Source organism: Physeter macrocephalus, unplaced genomic scaffold (assembly GCF_002837175.3).
Source record: "Physeter macrocephalus isolate SW-GA unplaced genomic scaffold, ASM283717v5 random_323, whole genome shotgun sequence".
NCBI classification, from domain to species: domain Eukaryota; kingdom Metazoa; phylum Chordata; class Mammalia; order Artiodactyla; family Physeteridae; genus Physeter; species Physeter macrocephalus.
In genome coordinates this window covers 51,102-68,913 of record NW_021145552.1, presented here as the reverse complement: position 1 = coordinate 68,913, position 17,812 = coordinate 51,102, and the positions used below count along the sequence as shown (strand labels likewise).

Here is a 17,812-nt window from a genome sequence, read left to right as displayed (position 1 = left end):
TCCCACGTGCCGCGGAGCGGCTGGGCCCGTGAGCCATGGCCGCTGAGCCTGTGTGTCCGGAGCCTGTGCTCCGCAACGGGAGAGGCCACAGCAGTGAGAGGCCCGCGTACCGCAAAAAAACACAAAAAACACAAAAAACCAAAAAAACAAGATGGAGACATTTATTTCCTGGGCCTTCGTGGCTTTCATTTGTGTGTGATCAGAGGCAAATCCATGAGCACATTAAGGCCAAGATCATCGATTTGCTAGGTGGAAGCAGCCACGGTTCTGCTGAGAAACCTGGACCTGAGACTCATTTGCGAGAAAGAGGTAACAGCAGTTTTGAATCTCGGGAGGCTCCGGTGTTCCTATACTTACGAAGAGGCTTAATACCGCTCTCTTGTCCTAGGACACTCTCTCTCTTCTCCTAGTTGGTTTGTGTTCATAAGTGAATCAATTTAGGTTTTGAATCATTGTTTTCTGCACTTATTACTTGCTGCAAACATTGCACTCTGCTAATGTCTATGAGAAAACAGAGGCAGAGAGCAACAGAGAGCTTCAGAGAAAGAAAGGGACAAAGAGAGACAGACAAAGCCAGAGCCAGACAAGCGGAGAGAGAATCTGAAAAAGGAAAACAAAATGCCAAACAAAACCCATCTTCTGGGGCCAAGGACAATAACAGCTGACCTCTGGGGTGACGTGAGTTGAATCTCTCACTCAGTACCGAGACTCCAGCCTTCTGGAGGTTCTACCCACTAAGGGACACTGACAAACAAGCATCTGTTTCTATTCAAGCTCGTAACTTCCTTTTCCTCTGGCCGACCATGAAGACATTACACTTCTCTTTCTGCAGTAGGAATTAGGAGTGGTTCAACGGGGAACTGGGCTGGTCATCACAAGGAGGCCTGACAGACCAAGGCTCTGTCCAACACCGACCAGCTACCTTAGGGCTGAGGTGTGTGTATCCATATGTGCACCCAGGGTTGGCTCCCAGTAACTCGCAGGGACAGGGACACCACGGCAGCACCACTAAGCAATACGGTTCTCACAGGCAATATGGCCGAGTGTGTAAAGCTCAGCTCTGACTGCTTCTTCTTCTGTGCTCCACCAGTGTATTTCATCATAAGCCAAGGGAGGGAAACAACTCCCAGATATATGCTACCCTCCTCTGCACCAAACCGCCGGTAGTAACGAGAACCTCCTGGCAAGTCTTTACTTCAACAGAGAGAGGTGGGCTGAGAAATATCTAAGGTGCCAGGAGGCGTCATGTTCTTCTCAGAACAACCACGCTGAGATTCATTTCTTCGAGGCCGGGGTGCTGGTCCAGGGCCTGTTTGCTGTTGAGATCGCTGCTCCCATTGTCTGCATTACCTCACTGCAGTTCCGGTGTGGCTTCTCAGCTTTACCATCGTCTGTGTAAGCAATCTCTTCATTAAATCCCCTCAGTTTAAATATTTAAAGTAGGTCTAGGTTTCTGGGTTGGACCCTGACAGAGAACAGCAGGCTACGCTGTCACAGAACCAAAATGCAGCAACCTGTTCCACTTGATGCCAAGAGGGCTCCCAGAACCTCCTTACACTGATCTTCTCGGCAGGACAAACTCTTCCTTCGCCCCTTGGCTTACGGCAGCCAAGTCCAGCAGATTTGTTAACAGATCTTACTGTTGGGAGCACAGAAAGTCAAAGAACAACCTCTCACTAAGAATGATAATCTGGTCACCAACTTTCCATTCTGTGGACAACCTCCAGTTTCTCACCTAATGTCAAAGCATCCTTTTTATCGGTACAGATATTAATAATCCTCACTGTACAGGGTACAATAGAAAAGAAAACACTACCCACAGGAAACGTCCTGTAATTTTTCTGGTAGAGGACCAGTGTGCAGCGGCTCTGGCAGTTAAAGATTTATGACCATTTTACAAAATCACTCAGAAGAACGCTTTGTTAACACAATTACAGATAGCTTCCTTTGGCTCTTCCAATAAACACAGGAGAAACATCACCATCAAAATAAACCATATTCAATTCCAAATAGTATTAAAAGTATAAGCATTAAGTGAACATACTAGAATTTCTTAAAACAAGTTTAGAGAAAAATTAATGATTTAGTTTTGTCTGCCAGGAAATTTTCCCTCTTCTTGCCTCCCTGCTCCCAAAAAAGTAAATATATTTCAAGATAAGTGTTACTCTAAGATTATTTTTTAATCACATCAAGTCCAAGTTTGTCTATAAGAGATCTCATTATTAAAACCCAGCAATCTCTGGCACAAAAAGAAAAACAACAGACTAGAGAATGTTTACACCAGCCAAAAAAAAAAATACACTCATTTATAACAGTGCTGTTTTCCACTGTTCTGACACATTACTATTTTCAATTTAGACAAGACGACGTCAGCATTATGATTTTCCACGTCATCTGCAAAACAGGGAGAGAACAGCCTGACTTCACAACGAAGGCACAGAAAGCAGCTGCACGCCAGCATCAGTACCTCTTTGTCATGGGCAATCAGCTGGGTCTTCACATGGCCGGACACAAGATTCACTCGCCCCAACACCTGCCCGGTCTCCAGCCCCCATATGGTACACGTCGTGTCAATGCTGGAGGTACCTGGAAACAACCAGTGCAAGTCAGCGGCTGACGGGGGTGAAGTTCCCACGCCAGCTTCTCTCCTTGTGCCTATTCATCTGTTCAGCCCAGGAGACAACGCACTGCAAACACTTCTTGAGTACAGGGAGGGAGAGCCCAAAAGAGTCACGTACTCCATCCTCACCCCAGGGCCTTGGACTCTGCCTGGAGAGACAAGACAGGCACACGTGGGAAGCTCAACTCCATGCGAGGAATTAATAACCACATTCCATATTTAGCCTCTTCCCCACTCGGCCCCATTTTAGGATGTTGCACGGACCTCAGGGCCCTGGTTAAAAACTGGCCCAGTGTTGTATCTGAGAAAATGTATCTTTGCTTCTTCACACTGGAATACACCCTCCCTCACTCCCTTACCTAAAAGATAAGGATCCACCTCATTCCAGTCAAAGGAGGTCAGAGGAGCACAGAAATCCGAGTTCTTGTTATTGTTTAGCAAACATTCCAGCCTGGTCTCTGTTTCACCAACCTGAAGGAACAATAATCTTTAAAAACTCAGCCAGTCTTATCTTTACAAAAAATCTTTAAAGCCTCTTTTAGTCGATATCTTAGTAAATTTAAGACGTGGGGGACATTTTTATCACAGAGTAATAAAAACAAGTAGAGGAACTACTTGAATGCTACTTCTTTCCAAGCTTTCTCCTCTGCCCAGCTTTGTTTCCCAAATTTTCACCCCCAAATCCTTCTAGACAAGAGGTCTTCTCACTCTGCCCAAACCGGAGCATCTGTACCCTGCCTGGCTGGACGCCACACCTCCAGCTACAGGAGAGGCCATGATGACGGCTCAGCAGAGGGGAGGGGAGGCTCCAGGATCCACTCCCACGCTGCACTAGAAGCAGCGGCCTGGATTTTGTTTAATTCACTCAAAAATATCCTGGCTGTAAACAGAATAAGAGGCCGCCGGTGTCCCCACCCCTGCAGAAGGCCCTCGTGCTTACATCACAGTCACTGAGCCTTGAGCTTCCAGGCCGACTGCAGCCGGCAGCAGGACTTGAAGGAATCTTGGCTGGACTCACTAGGAAATCTGCTGAGCCAAACAAGCTCAGTCCAGATCCGCTCCCACTTGTTCTCCCGGCTGCAGTGACCTGGCCTCCAGCCCCGGCCTGTTCTCCGTGAGACCACGCTGCTACGAGCAGCTGACTCTGCGGAGGCCCGTCAAGCACCTGCTCACCCTCCACACGCGGAGATAGTCGCCGCTCGTCGCCAGCAGGTCTGGATAGACGCCTTTTGTGTCAGGGATCCACATGAGCTTTGTGGTGGGGTACGGATGGTCGAAGGTGTTCCGGCAAATAAACTCCGAACTCTCTTCGTCTAAACCAACAAGCTGGACCTGTAACACAGCAGAATCCAGCCACGTAAACATCTGCTTCTTGGGAGCAGCACCAAATACACCAGTCCCCTGTCAGTGACAGCCATCCTGACGCTGTACTACCCTTCACTGCAGAGGCAAGAACTAAGAGAGAGAGGGCTAGTCCAACGGGCCTGCTGCTCAGACGAGGAAACCCAGCCTCGGAGGGGCTGAGTTACACTGAAGACTGCAGAGCTAGTCAGAGGCAGAGACAAAATCTGAACACAGGTTTTCTGACTCCAACTCCTGTGCTCTTGATCCAACACCCTTGAGCTGCGTTATCTGCCCAGCTGGTTACCTTCCCCCACAAGCCGAGGCACTTGACAACGTGCAGCCGTGGTTTTAGTGACCCCACGACTAGAAGTGCTGTGTACATTTAGTGACATCCAACAAAGGAACGTCTCACCTAAAAAGGCAATCGTAGGGGCTTCCCTGGTGGCACAGTTGTTGGGAATCCACCTGCCAATGCAGGGGACACGGGTTCGAGCCCTGGTCCGGGAAAATCCCACATGCTGCGGAGCTACTAAGTCCGTGCACCACAACTACTGAGCCTGTGCTCTAGAGCCCGTGAGCCACAACTACTGAAGCCCGCGTGCCTAGAGCCCGTGCTCCGCAACAAGAGAAGCCACTGCAATGAGAAGCCTGCACACCACAACGAAGGGTAGCCCCTGCTCGCCGCAACTAGAGAAAGCCCACACACAGCAAACGAAGACCAAACAAAAATAAATAAATAAAATTAATTAATTTTAAAAACTTTGTTAGAGTCACAGAAAAACTAGGCAGAAAGTAGAGAGAGTTCTCTAATACATAAAGTTCACTCTTTGTGTTGTACAACCTATAGGTTTTGACAAATGTATAATGACATGTATCCACCGTTACAGTATCATATAGAACAGTTTCACTTCATTTTTTACTGGGTTGTTTTATTTATTGAGTTTGGGGAGTTCTTTGTATGGTCTGGATACAAGTCCCTGGTTATGTGTTTTGCAAGTATCTTCTCACAGTCTATGGTTGTTCTGTCATTTGCTTTCAGTGTTTATTGAAGAACAGAAATTTAACATTTTGAGGTCAGTTTACTATTTCTTTTCTTTAACAGCTCATGCTTATTGTGTCCTAGCTAAGAAATTTTTGCCTAACTCCAGCCCACAAATATTTTCTCCTATGTTTTCTTCTTCCTTTCTCCTTGTTGAGAATCAATTGACCATGTATTTGTGCATCTATTTCTGGACTCTATTCTGTCCCATTGATGTATATGCCTGTCCATTGATCAGGACCACACCTGCTGCTACAGCAGCTTCCTAGTGAAGTCCTGAAATCAGACAGTGTCAGTTCTCCAACTTTGCAGTTCTTTTTCAAGATGGTTTTGAAACCTACTCTTTTGTTTGCTTTTCTGTGTAAATTTTAGAACCAGCTTGTCAAATTCTACAAAAAACCTGTTGAGATTCTGATTGGGATTGTGTTGAATCTATAAATCAGTCTGGAAAAACTACTGTCTTAACAGTATTGGGTCTTCTAACTCACTAACAGAACCTATTTCTCCACTTATTTAGGTTTCCTTTAATTTCTCTCAGCAGTATCTTGACGTTTCCAATGTACAAGTCTTCCTTTTCTTTTATTAACTTTATTCCTAAGTATTTTTATGCTATTATAAGTGGAATGGTTTTTAAAATTCTATTTCCAATTGCTTATTGCTGCTACATAAAAACACGATTTTTGCCTATTAATCTTGGATCCTGTAACTTTGTTAAATGAATTATTAGTTTTAGTAGCTTTTTTTGTAGATTCCTAAGAATTTTTCTATGTATATTTATAGATCTTTCCATCCATATCTGACTTAAAAATCCATATGATGACTAAACCTAAATATTTATTTTTATGGAGCACCTACAGACTGGGGGAGATAATGTATGAAGATGTAAAAGGAAAAAAAAAAACCCACTGCCCTAAAACACAACACTGCCCTAAGGCAGCAATAAAAGTGATGTCACAAGGTAATACATGATTAGTTGCTTATTTATAACACAGATATAAACAAACAGCTTAGAGGAAAGAGCAATAATTCAAAGTAGGCAAGTGAGGAAAAGGAGCTGGGATCTGAGCAGTCTTCAAAGGCGTATGGAGGGACTTCCCTGGTGGTCCAGCAGTAAGACGCCGCGCTCCCAACGCAGGGGGCCTGGGTTCGATCCCTGGTCAGGGAACTAGATCCCACATGCCGCAACTAAGAGCCTGCATGCCACAACTGAAAGATCCTGCACACGGCAACGAAGATCCTGCATGCTGCAACTAAAACCTGGTGCAGCCAAATAAAAATAAACAAATAAAATTTTAAAAGGTGTATGGAAAGATTCTGAAGAGGCATAGAAACGGAAGGCATCCCCAGCAGGTGGGGCAGAGTTACTAACTAGATGACCCACTTGGCGGGCAGCAAGAGGAACCATCTGAGAAAGCCCCGCAGAGGAGGCTGGGGAAACATGCCTAGGGCAGGCTTGAGGGCCCTGACAGCAAACTGAGGACAGAGGTGGGCTTTCCCCCGTGAAGGCGTCTGAGAGGCAGCGGTCGGACTACGAGGCCCTGGGGTATGAGTATGCGGCCTGGTAATGCCGGGCAGGACTGACTGGATCCAGGAAGAGGCTGGAGGCGGGGAGCTCAGCCTGGAGACCCACAGGGGAACAGGTGGGACAGGTTAAGGGCCTGTGGTGACCGGTAGTGAGAATGGCAAGGGATAACCTGAGATGGCCACAAGAGGGGTTTTGACAGAATGAACAGTTCTTATGGAATTAAAAAGTTGACATTCTGACCTTTGCAGAAAACAAAACGTAAAGGAAGATTCTAGATGGAACAGGGAAAACTGGCATCAGGCTTGGTGGGGGAGGGAGGAGAAAATAGATGAGAAGGTAAATTTTGTGGCTCACTGGGCAGAATAAAGCGTAAGCCTCTCATATAGATTCTGAGCCAGATATTGCATTCATCTATTTATTCAAATATTTACCGAGTGGCTATTAGATGCCAAGCCCTGTTCTAAGTGCTGGGGATGTGGCAGCAAGCACAAAATCCCTCTTTCTAACCATGCAGGTAAGGCTAAACTAGAAGGGGAAAATGCTGCTACTGCTAAAAGTTGCCTTCCAGCCATTGGAGGCTTCTCTGCAAACCTCAAGATATCAGCTCCCATGAGCACGTGCCACTTAGGATCCACTTAAGCAGGCATTCAAGGCTTTCCCTAGCCTCCCTTATCTTCCACTTTCATTTATCTAGTCAGCGCTTCCCATCCCTCTCCTTACACTGCCCTCACCTACAAAATCCTCATACCTCCTTCCGTTGATCCAAATCCTGCCCGGTATTAATAAAGAACAGTGGCATCAGCCTTCCAGGCCTCCTTACTTACCACTTGCTAGTTGTAGGACCTTGGACATGTTACTTAACTTTGCTAAACCTGTTTCCAATCTGTAAAGTGAAGATATTCACAGTACCTACACCTCACAGAGTTGTATGTAACACCTTTTGTTTGTAAACTGTTCAGTATGATGCCTTCCTCAGTGTATGAGCTTTTAATATTCTCACACCTCACCTCCTTCATAAACCATCTGCAGTCTTCCTAGCACAGTGGTCTCTCAGTACTTATCTATTCCATCCATTTGGTGACTAATCCCACACTGCCTCATGAAAGCACCTGCGTGACTGTCTTACGCTATTTCTCTTAGTAAATGCCTTAAAAACAGGGCCTGTGTCTTACTCCTGCTTGTACTGCCAACAGCAATGGTTTTCAAATCTGGCAACCAGATTTACCTAGAGTGCTTTACACATTCCTGGGCTCCCCACTGTTAGCCCAAGATTCTGATTCAGCAAGTGTCAAGCGGGGCCCAGGAGTCTATATTCTTAAGACCCTTCCTGGTGATCTGATTCAGCAAGGTTTGACAACCTCTGCACAACAGTACCTAACCTAGGGAAGAAGCCAGGAAATGGCTGGGATCTTCCCTGATCTTCCAAAAGACTTCATGTGTTTGCACAGACTCGTGTTTCATCCTTGGCATAACTCGCTTTAGCTCTTCTGCTCCAAACTGCCAACCAAGGACTGAAAGGAATAACACTTTGCTTTCACTGTTATTCAACTGTTGTTCATATATGCAGATGTTAAAAATTTAATGAAAGAGAATGTAAGTTCTCTTGAATATTCATATAATACAGAGTGAAGTGCTAAAGTCTCCCATTAACTTCACCCTCAATTCTACTTAGTGACTCTCAAACCAGTTTGATATGAACTACTTTCCAAATGGTTTTTCCAAACAAAACAAAACAAAACAAAACAGCTAGCTTTGGACCATAAAATGTATTCTGTAACTTGCTCTTAACAACATCTTGGAGGATCTCACATCCGTACAAATAGCTCTACCTCATTCTTCCACAGCAGACTGTGGTAAGCACACCATAATTTAACTATTCATAGTTACTGTGGTTATAGCCCATTGTTTTGCTATTATAAACAATACTCTGTACATATATGTGTAAAGGCTTTTATTGGTCAGATTGCTAAAAGTGTAACTGCTACATCACATTTTAGATGTTAATACCACAGGAACTATGAGATAATAAATGTGTGTTGTTTTAAGCTAAAAAAAAAAAAAAGTCACAGATTCTGTCCAGCAGCCTTTGAAAAGGTTGCTTCCATTTACACTTTCATTAACAGTATAAGAGAGTACCAATTTCCCCATACCTTTGAAAACACTGAAAATAATCTTTAACATTTTTGTTAATCTGAGACGAAAAATGGCATTTTACTACTGAAGGTGAGCATATTTGTTTATTATTTTTACTTCTGAATAATAATTTTTAATATGAGTGCTTATAATGGACCAAGTATAAGCATTACACTTACTGCTTTACATGCAATACCTCATTTAATCCTCTCAACATCTCCATGAGGTAGGTACTCTTATTCTTCCCACTTTCCTAAGAGATGGAGTAAAAGAGATGTTAAGTATCTTGCCCAGGATCACAAAGGTTATCACTTCCCCATACTCTCAGCAACACTAGAAGCAGTAACTTAATTTTTATAAATTTGAAAGGGAAAAGTAACATCACAGGGTCAATTCTCATTTCCCTTAACTACCTGAGGTTGAGTATCTTTTCCTGTTTATTGATCAATTGCATTTTCTCTTCTACAAACTGGCTATTTATACTCTTTGTTCATTTTTCTATCACACTAAGTAAATTAGCTCCTACCGGCTGTCACGTTTTGAAAATATTTTTCATTGTCCTATCATCTGTCTTCTGACTTTGTCCACAGGATATCTTTCCAAATAGAAATGTTTTATTTGTATGTACAGTTGACCCTTGCACAAGGTGGGGGGTTAATGCACGTATAATTTAGTATCTGAGTCCTCTGCATCTTTGGATTCAACCAACCATGGACTCTGTGTAGTACTTTATTGAAAAATATCCACTTATAAGTGGACCTTTGCAGTTTAAACCCGTACTGTTCAAGGGTCAGCTGCACTATAGCCTGTCAATCTTTTCCTTAGTTGACTCTGGATTTAATGATTGGCTCAAAGATCACCTTCTCTGCGCACCCTCCACCGCCCCAGTACAAAGTTCATAGTCAATTTTCTTTTACTATGTTTGTGGGACTGTTCTTTATTTGATCTGGAATTGATTTTCATATATGACGTGAATTAGGGGGCTCTAAATTTTTCTGCCATACAATTTATTTTTTTCCGCAGTGAGTTAAAGTTCTATCTTATCACTAACTACATTTCTATATATACTTAGACCTGCTTTGGAACATTCTGTGTGATTGCACCAACTATATGTGGTATTGACTGTAACTATACCAATGCCAGTATGTTTACTCTGATCTGGTAGGCAAGTGTTCCCCTCTCTGTTTTCAAAACATTTTTTCCCTTTTTTTTTTGGACATCAGTATACATTTATTTTTAAGACTCTGGAGACAAATAGTATTCCAGTTCTGGCCTCGCATTTACCTTCTATGTCACTTTGGGGAGTTACTTAGCACATCTGGGCCTCAGCTTCCTCATCTTCCCATAAGTTTTGATATGTATTATTTTTACCAATCAGCTGATTTCCCTTAAGAAAAATTTTTTTTCTTAATACATGGTCAATTTTTATAAATTATCTTTTTAAAAAGTTCATTCTATTCCCCATATAAATCCTATATACTCAAGTATATTTTCAGGTATTCACAGTAGCACAATCTGTAATAGTTGCAGATTTGCAGACACTACTGCTCCATGCCTTCTATCATCAACTGTGGCTAGCCTGACTTCTCCTTCCCCTCTTCAAGAGGATGTGATCATTTTGCCTGGATGTCCAAAGATTCTTTCTTCACCCTTAAAATGTAGACACTTTCCTAGGAAAGTTTTCAGTACCAATTGTTTTGTGTCCATTTCTCTTGAGATATAGTTTGAACTCATTACTTCAAACCTTTATTCTATAAAGTCTTCTTTTACGACATATTTGAGTTTTTGTGTTTTCATTTCTTTGGTCTTCTTCAGAGACACCAATTACACCTAAGTTAGACATTCTTTATTTTCTGCATCTATTATAGTCTTTCTAATTGTTCATTTCCACTTCATTTTCTCAATCTGTCTTCCCTATCTTTCACTGTTTTCAGCAATTTGTATTCATTTTAATTCTCTTTCTAGGGCTTCCCTGGTGGCACAGTGGTTGAGAGTTCGCCTGCCAAAGCAGGGGACACGGGTTCGTGCCCCGGTCCGGGAAGATCCCACATGCCGCGGAGCGGCTAGGCCCGTGAGCCATGGCCACTGAGCCTGTGTGTCCGGAAGCTGTGCTCCGCAACGGGAGAGGCCACGACAGTGAAAGGCCCGCGTACCTCAAAAAATAAAAATCAATAAAAAATAAAATTAAAAAAAAAATTCTCTTTCTAATGTGGCTTTTAGGTCTGTGATAATTTTTGTTTTCTCTTCCACTTTTTTCCTGGGCTGTACCTGCTGGTGGTCCCATTTTCTCTTGTCACCATGCCTATTTTACCTGATCTCCTGTATCTCTGCCTGGAGTTCTTTATTTTCTTAAGTTCTTTGAATTCATGGTGGCAGGACTGGCCATTAATTTTCAACTAAGGTGAAAACATTTTTCTAGTGTAGATACTTTACCTTCCATTGGTTTCCCATTTTTTCCCCCTCCTTTCTTATAGTATCTCTCTATTGCTACTATGCTGGTTCCTGAATGAGGCAAGTTCTTCCTAGATGATCTGAAGGAAGTTCCTATGGGAGAGAGGTCAGGGCCATGTTCCAAGTTCGCATAAACACATGAGGCTTTTGCATCTTCCCAGCCAACAGAGATGAGGAGCTGTCAAGCTGCTCACAATTCAATCTCTTCCAACCTGCCTCACCTAGTGCTTTTAGAGACGATGGCATGTCTCTGTGTCTCCTTATACAGCTTAGCTTCCCTCTCACCCAAGGTGTCAAGTGCAGCCTAGAGACGCTCCTGCTGCCAGCTGTGCACCCTCTTCTCACTGTCCCAAACAAAGGATTGCTGATTTTGCCCATCAAAATCCTATTCTGGAGAACTGCGCTCTTCTGAGTTTGAATCTGCAGCCACAGACATCCTTTCTCAGCATCTCCCTACACCCATTTGATCTTCATTATACTGCCGTCCTTCCTCACTTATTGTGGGAGCGTAAGGAAAAAGTATGTCTTTAATCACCTTGTCAACATTTAGGTTACCCCTCTGCCATAGTCTTCCCTGTCCTCCTGCTAAACTTCTTCTATCTCCCACCTCCACTACCTTTCTGCAACTATTGTTTCACAATGCTTTACCCCAACATATGAAACAAATGCCCCCTAAAAAGAAAAGACTGTGAAACACGATCATTTTTACTTATTTTTAAACTGTGGATATTACTATGTCAGGTATCTCCTAAGGAGCAGATATAAAACATAAAATATTTATTCTTTGGAGGCATGACCACACCTTCACTTTCAATTACTTTCATGAACAACAACATAAATTACTATTCACATTACTCATACCTTACATTTTTTAAAATTTAAAAGCTGCTGTGTTTATCTTGTTACTATGCTCCTTGAGGGAGGAAACTGTGTATCCCTCTTTAACTACATGCAGTGCTAGTACCAGAACATGAAGGTGAATGCATATGAATATGTGTACACATATATGTAATTAATAAAAAAAAAAACAACCCAAGTTATCTAAACCAGTAATACCACTCTTGACAGTGGAACATTTCCCCACAATTGTTAATATAACCAAAATCAGCTAAGGCAAAATTCTGACAGAATAAACCAGCTTTTCTTGGTCTTTTCCATTTGTCCTCCTTTCAAGCCTGTTCCTGACTGATTATTGTTGATCAACATCTGCAGAGAGGTCCTGCCTTGTCAAACTCTGAGATGAACTCCGGCACAGCACCCCTTCGGCTCCTGGCTCAGAGGCTAATCAATCAGCTTTGGCATCACAGCCCCAGGCAGGCCAGACTACCTAAAGAACACAGATTCACTCCTTGTTCAAATCACAGCCTCTCCAGTAAGTCTGTGTGAACCAGGTTAGGGCAAAAAACAAAATAGCAGCAGCAGTTTTATTCAGTGGTCTCATGGAGGAATTAGTCCCCTCACTGCCTAGAAAAAAGAAAGGAGGAAGTTAAAACCATAAGAGTTTTATACTTTAAATTCCCCTGCTGACACTCTTGGCAAGGACTGATGGAGCACTGCAAAATTTTAAATATCTATCAAAAATACTTTGTGTACTAAAACACTTTCTCTTTATTGCTACCAATCTTAAATCTGCTAAGAAAGGATACAGAAGGTTACCAAGTATCATCGCTGTGCCTAAAACACAACAAATAAATATTTGTTGAGTTAATGAACAAATGAATGAGAATCCTGAAAGGCTGCCAGAAATACTGAGAAATGAAAACTTATATGCCAGGGTCAAAACCATTATGTGCCAAATAGATAAAGTAATTCTATATTAAAGATCTCATAGGAATCAACACAGGCTGACAAGGCAAGCATTCATCCCATGTGCATTTCAAGTACAAGGTAGTCTTACTCAGATTCACTACCAGTATTCTTCAAAAAGCATCAGGTATACCCATGATTTCTCTCCTCAGAACCTCAAAAAATGTTTTCTAGATGCCAAATCTTAAAGCACAAATGGTCAGCTAGTTAAATATTAGGGCAAAATAAATTCCAATCACGCTGTCAATTCTATTCAAAACCAACCCTGAAACATGCAACTAAGTGGAACAGAAGCCCAGGAACTGCTACCCATCTTTCCTCATAAAACAAGGGAAATACCACTTGTCTAAAGATGACAGATATCGTCAGAACTCAGGAGAAATACCAGAGTTCTTATATCAGAGTTACTGTGTCTAATCCAGGTAGAACAAGAGAAAATGGGCTTAAACTAGCATATTACAGTACTTGGAGTCCGACAACAAGAAGCTTCTACACCACAAAATGGGTTTGGTTGAAAGGAACCAAGAGAATTTTTTCCCCTGGGTCTTTAAAAGGCAAAGGAATGAACATAATGACCTTCTGAGGTACCTTTCTGACCTAAGGTCCTGATTTTTCTCTGGAAAATACAAAAGTCAAATTTACCTAACACCCATATAATTCTCCTTGATTATATTTCAATTACAGATAGAGTAGTGATGATGTTTAAGTAGTAATAGCTAACATTTCTAAATTGCTTACTATGTGCCAGGCAGACTTCCTAACTCCATTACATATATTAACTCATTTAATCTTTCTTATTACTCTCATTTTACAGATGCGGAAACTGAGGCACAGAGTTTAACTTGCCTAAGGCCACACGAAACTGGTAAGTGGCAGGGCTGAGATCTCAACCCAGACTACCTCAAAGAGGCTATCTGGTAATTGAGCTTTTTTCACGGGATGGAATCAATGTTTAGGCACATGCAGATGCAAAAAGAAGGATTCCTGTCTCTGGTCAGGAGATGCCAAGGTAACTCCAGGGTAATGGTCTTAGAGCGCCACCTGGACCACCTGTGTCTGAATCACCTGGGTGTCTGTTAACTAGTGAAGCCTGAGAATGTGTAAGTCCCTCAAAGGATTCTTATACACAAGCTAAAATTTAGAAAACCATTCTCCAACACCAGTGCTGCTCTATCGCCCAGCAGAGACCACGAAAAAACAACATCAAACACAATTACCAATAGTAGGACTCTTTATTCCAGGTGTAGTTGATAGAATCTAGTTTACTCCACAACAATTCCCAAATTTATTCAGATGATGGAACACCTGGAAGTCAAGTTGTTCTTGAAATGCTAAGAGATTTAATTCTACCGAACTACAAATAATTTTACTACAGGAAAACGTGATGACATGAATACAAAATTTTTCTTAAATTATAATCACGTTTTCTTAATGTCTCACAGTAAAAAAAGATGACCGTTTCTAGGCTTCTTCATCAATGTTAATTTGCTGTGTCAATTTATTTTGTCCTCTACTGGCAATTACTATTGACAGCAAACAGGAACCAAAGGTCTGAGAATTTCAACCCATAATTTTAAAATTCCTCTAAAATATGAAGTCTGGCACCTCCATGTCCAGGTTTCTCCGAAACTGAGCCTGATAATCACTGTGTTAAAGTGAGATTTACTGCCCGCCAGCCCCTAGGCACAGATCCTCTACAGCAGGGTTTCTTACCTTGAGGTCCATGAACTTGAGGTGGAAAATCACATTTACATTTTCACAAATCTCTAGCTAAAATTTATCATTCCCTTCCATTACAAATGGAGGCAGCTACTCACCATGGCATCAGGATCTGTGATTTGTTACCAATAAAAATCACTGATTTTTTTCATATCACATCACAGTGAACATCTTGAAATGCTGTTTACCCTCATCCCTACTTCAAGATTAATGATTATAATGGATGATGTAATTTAATGAGTTAATTTAAAAGTACAGATTACCACTTTTTAAAAAATGTTTTTAATAACTATAGCTCAATATGATTGGTTTCCTTTGTAATCCTATGTATTTTATGCATTTGAAAACAGAATTATGAACAGAGATCTACTGGCTTCAAACTGCCAAAGGTGTCCATGACACACACACACACACACACACACACACACACACACACACAAGTTAAGAACTCTGACCTAGATAGGTGAGGGCACAAAAACAGTAGGCAAGACACTGCACTGCCTACATCATGCAAGTGAACTAAGACAGAGGTAACTGCTTAATCTATTACTCCTGGGATCATCAGACCATACTCCCTGTGTGCCTGGCACAAAGAAGGAGCTCCATATGGTTACTAAATGAAAGGACAAACTTTGGGGTAGAGTCCCTGCAACGGAGGTTTGACACCAATTACTCCACTGATTCCACCAGCAGCCTAACTGTGGCTCAGTTTCTCCTCTCAGAAATGGGACTACTACTGCTTACCCAAATCGACCCTGGAAGAACTTGCAAGGAAAAAAAATCTATCTGTGTGAAAAGATTCAAGCCCTTTGAAAGATATATTTTACTTTTTTTCCCCTTTTAAACATGTATCCTTAAACAACAGTTCTAATGTTCTCAATTTTACTAGTTCAGTTTACACATCAGGGCCTTGAATTCCATTCCCAGCTCTGCCATCCACTACGGGCCATAAAGAAGAAAGAGGCACCAGAGAAAAGAAAATAAAGCTATGTCTTGTCAGGACTCTCTGCTTTCTGTGGGCAATGGTTGGACTCCAAGATCAGTACATACTCCCCGAGATTTGTTTGTAAATTGTATGTGTGACGTCTGGGTAATAAAGTCCATCGTTTTCATCACTTTCTCAAAGGGGATTCCAAAATAGTTAAGACCTAACTCTAGAGAAACAGATGTGCTCCTGAAAAACTGTAAACAAAATTACAATGTTCAAATGTTTTTTACAGGACCTTTATGTGTAAAAAAGAACTTTCCTACAACAAACTGTGGGTCAGAAATAATAAAACTGACCTGTGCAGTGCCCCACAGCTGGTCAGTGCACCAGACAGGACCCAACCCTAGAGCACCTGGCTTTCTTCCCTGCCCCATGCCTGTCACCATCCAACACTTTATTCTTCTTAAGTCACGGTGTTCATGGTGTTAAGCAGGTGTACAGGCTTTCAACACCGCTAGGCATGGCTCTCCGTTGCTCTGATCACTATCAATCACGTTTACTCTAATACAGTAAATGGAAGAGATTAAGGAGTAAAGGAAAGAAAATTCTTCCCACTAACTTATTCAACAACTTTCAAAACTAAATTTATGCTGCACTGCCAGCTTAAAGCTTCCTCCTACTACCCGTGCTTCTATGAAGGATTCTCAAATTGTGGATGTCCAGGAAGACTTACTACTCAAGATTACATATCTATATTAGCACGAAAGATGCCAAGAAAAAAATACGGCAGGTATCATCCTTCTCTGTTCGGAAAACAATGGCGGGATTAGAGCCATTGGCCAAGATTTCCAAAAAGAGGGTCTCTTTGAAGAGGACGAATATGAGGCAGCAATAGCAATGGCAATCCCGGCAAAGGGCTGGGGGAATCCAGGAAGAGTACCTGGGGGTGAGTGTAGGGGGCTGGGAAGCCTGCGCAGTAAACAGTCCTAATAGAGATCTAGCGTGGCCAGGAGTGACCACCGAGGCGCCAGCATTTTCTTCACAGCCATCATTCCCTCATCCTTCTTCCGCCCCCTAACTGAAGCAATGCGGCAGGAGCGGAGGGGATAGGAGTAATAAGTGGCATAGCTTTGGGGTATAAACCTGGGTTTGAGACCTGTTTCCGTCGCGAAATAGCTGTGAGACTCGGACAAGTCACAACACGGTGCCTCAGTTTTCCCATCAGTAAAATGAGGGTAACTACACTCCTGACTACCCAGGAATGCTACAAGGATTAAATACGATAACGAGAGCGAAACTGTCTGCACAGGGCCAGACACAGAGGAACCGCTCCGTGGCGCTAGGGCAAGTCCACGGGAGGGTCCTGGGGTCTGGGCTCCGGCCCGGAAAGGGCGCCCCCGGGGCCCGCTCCCCCGCCAGCCGGGTTCCGAGCCCCTGCCTAGCCCACCTTGTTGTTGTACTCCTCCACGAAGCTGCCCAGCGCCAGGCGAAAGCGCTTGTCGGGCCGCACGCTCCAGTTCATGGCGTAGACGGTCCAGGGCGCTTCATACTTGTAGATCTCCTTCCGTTTGCCGTGCAGGGACATGGTGGCGGCGGCGAGGCCGCAGTGCGGACCGGGACGGCAGCGGGCTGCGGAGGGCGGGGGCGCGAATCGGGAAGGGAGCCTGGCCTGGAACCCAGGGGTCCGAAGGGAGGCGGGGCGGGGGCGGGCAGGGACGGCCTAGCCCGGAAGAGGGCCCGCAGCGACAGACAACGAGAGCCGAGCCCAACCCCCAGTTTCAAACCTGCTTCGGCTCGGACGACAACCACCTTCCGTTTGAGACACCGCCCCGCCCACTCGGAACGGAAGCTACGCGAATCTGGCAGCGGCGCCGGCCGCTGGCTGCCTGACACGTCCTTTCGAACGATTCCTTCTCCTCATTGGCTATTGTACCGGGGCTTCTGAAACCTCCTTGCTATTGGTGTAGGTGTTTATCATTCCAATTACTTGCCCCGCCCAACTCCAGGGGGCAGGCGCTTTCACAGCCCCAAAGGTCATTGGCTGACAAAGATGTCAGTCAGAAAGATAGGGCAGTGCGGGTGAATGGGGGCGTAGGTGCATAGAACCTAGCGTGCTGGTTTGCAGGCCTCCAAGTTCTAGGTCAAGTCTGAGCGTGAAAGCTCTTGTGTGACCTGCTCTGACTTCCCCACAGCAGCTACTATTTCCAACGGCTTCTCCACTCTGTCGAGTGAAAAAGAAAATTCTGC

The 17,812-nt window shown here is 43.4% G+C and overlaps 1 protein-coding gene across 2 annotated transcripts in view; it reads right to left on the bottom strand.

Moving 5' to 3' along the window:
* Nucleotides 1-17,383, bottom strand: part of DCAF7 (DDB1 and CUL4 associated factor 7) — a 22,437-nt gene extending 5,054 nt beyond the window's left edge. The window contains exons 1-5 of one of the 2 annotated variants that reach the window (XM_028484891.2): nucleotides 17,013-17,367; nucleotides 8,858-8,914; nucleotides 3,794-3,952; nucleotides 2,980-3,091; nucleotides 2,468-2,586 (exon numbers count right to left, since the gene is read on the bottom strand). In XM_028484891.2, coding sequence (XP_028340692.1) covers nucleotides 2,468-2,586; nucleotides 2,980-3,091; nucleotides 3,794-3,952; nucleotides 8,858-8,914; nucleotides 17,013-17,150 — 585 coding nt within the window. In that variant the 5' untranslated portion in view covers nucleotides 17,151-17,367. Of the gene's footprint in view, nucleotides 1-2,467; nucleotides 2,587-2,979; nucleotides 3,092-3,793; nucleotides 3,953-8,857; nucleotides 8,915-17,012 lie in introns of both variants that reach the window. The other variant, XM_007104511.1, reaches the window with a different exon arrangement.
* Between the last annotated feature and the right edge of the window lie 429 nt (nucleotides 17,384-17,812).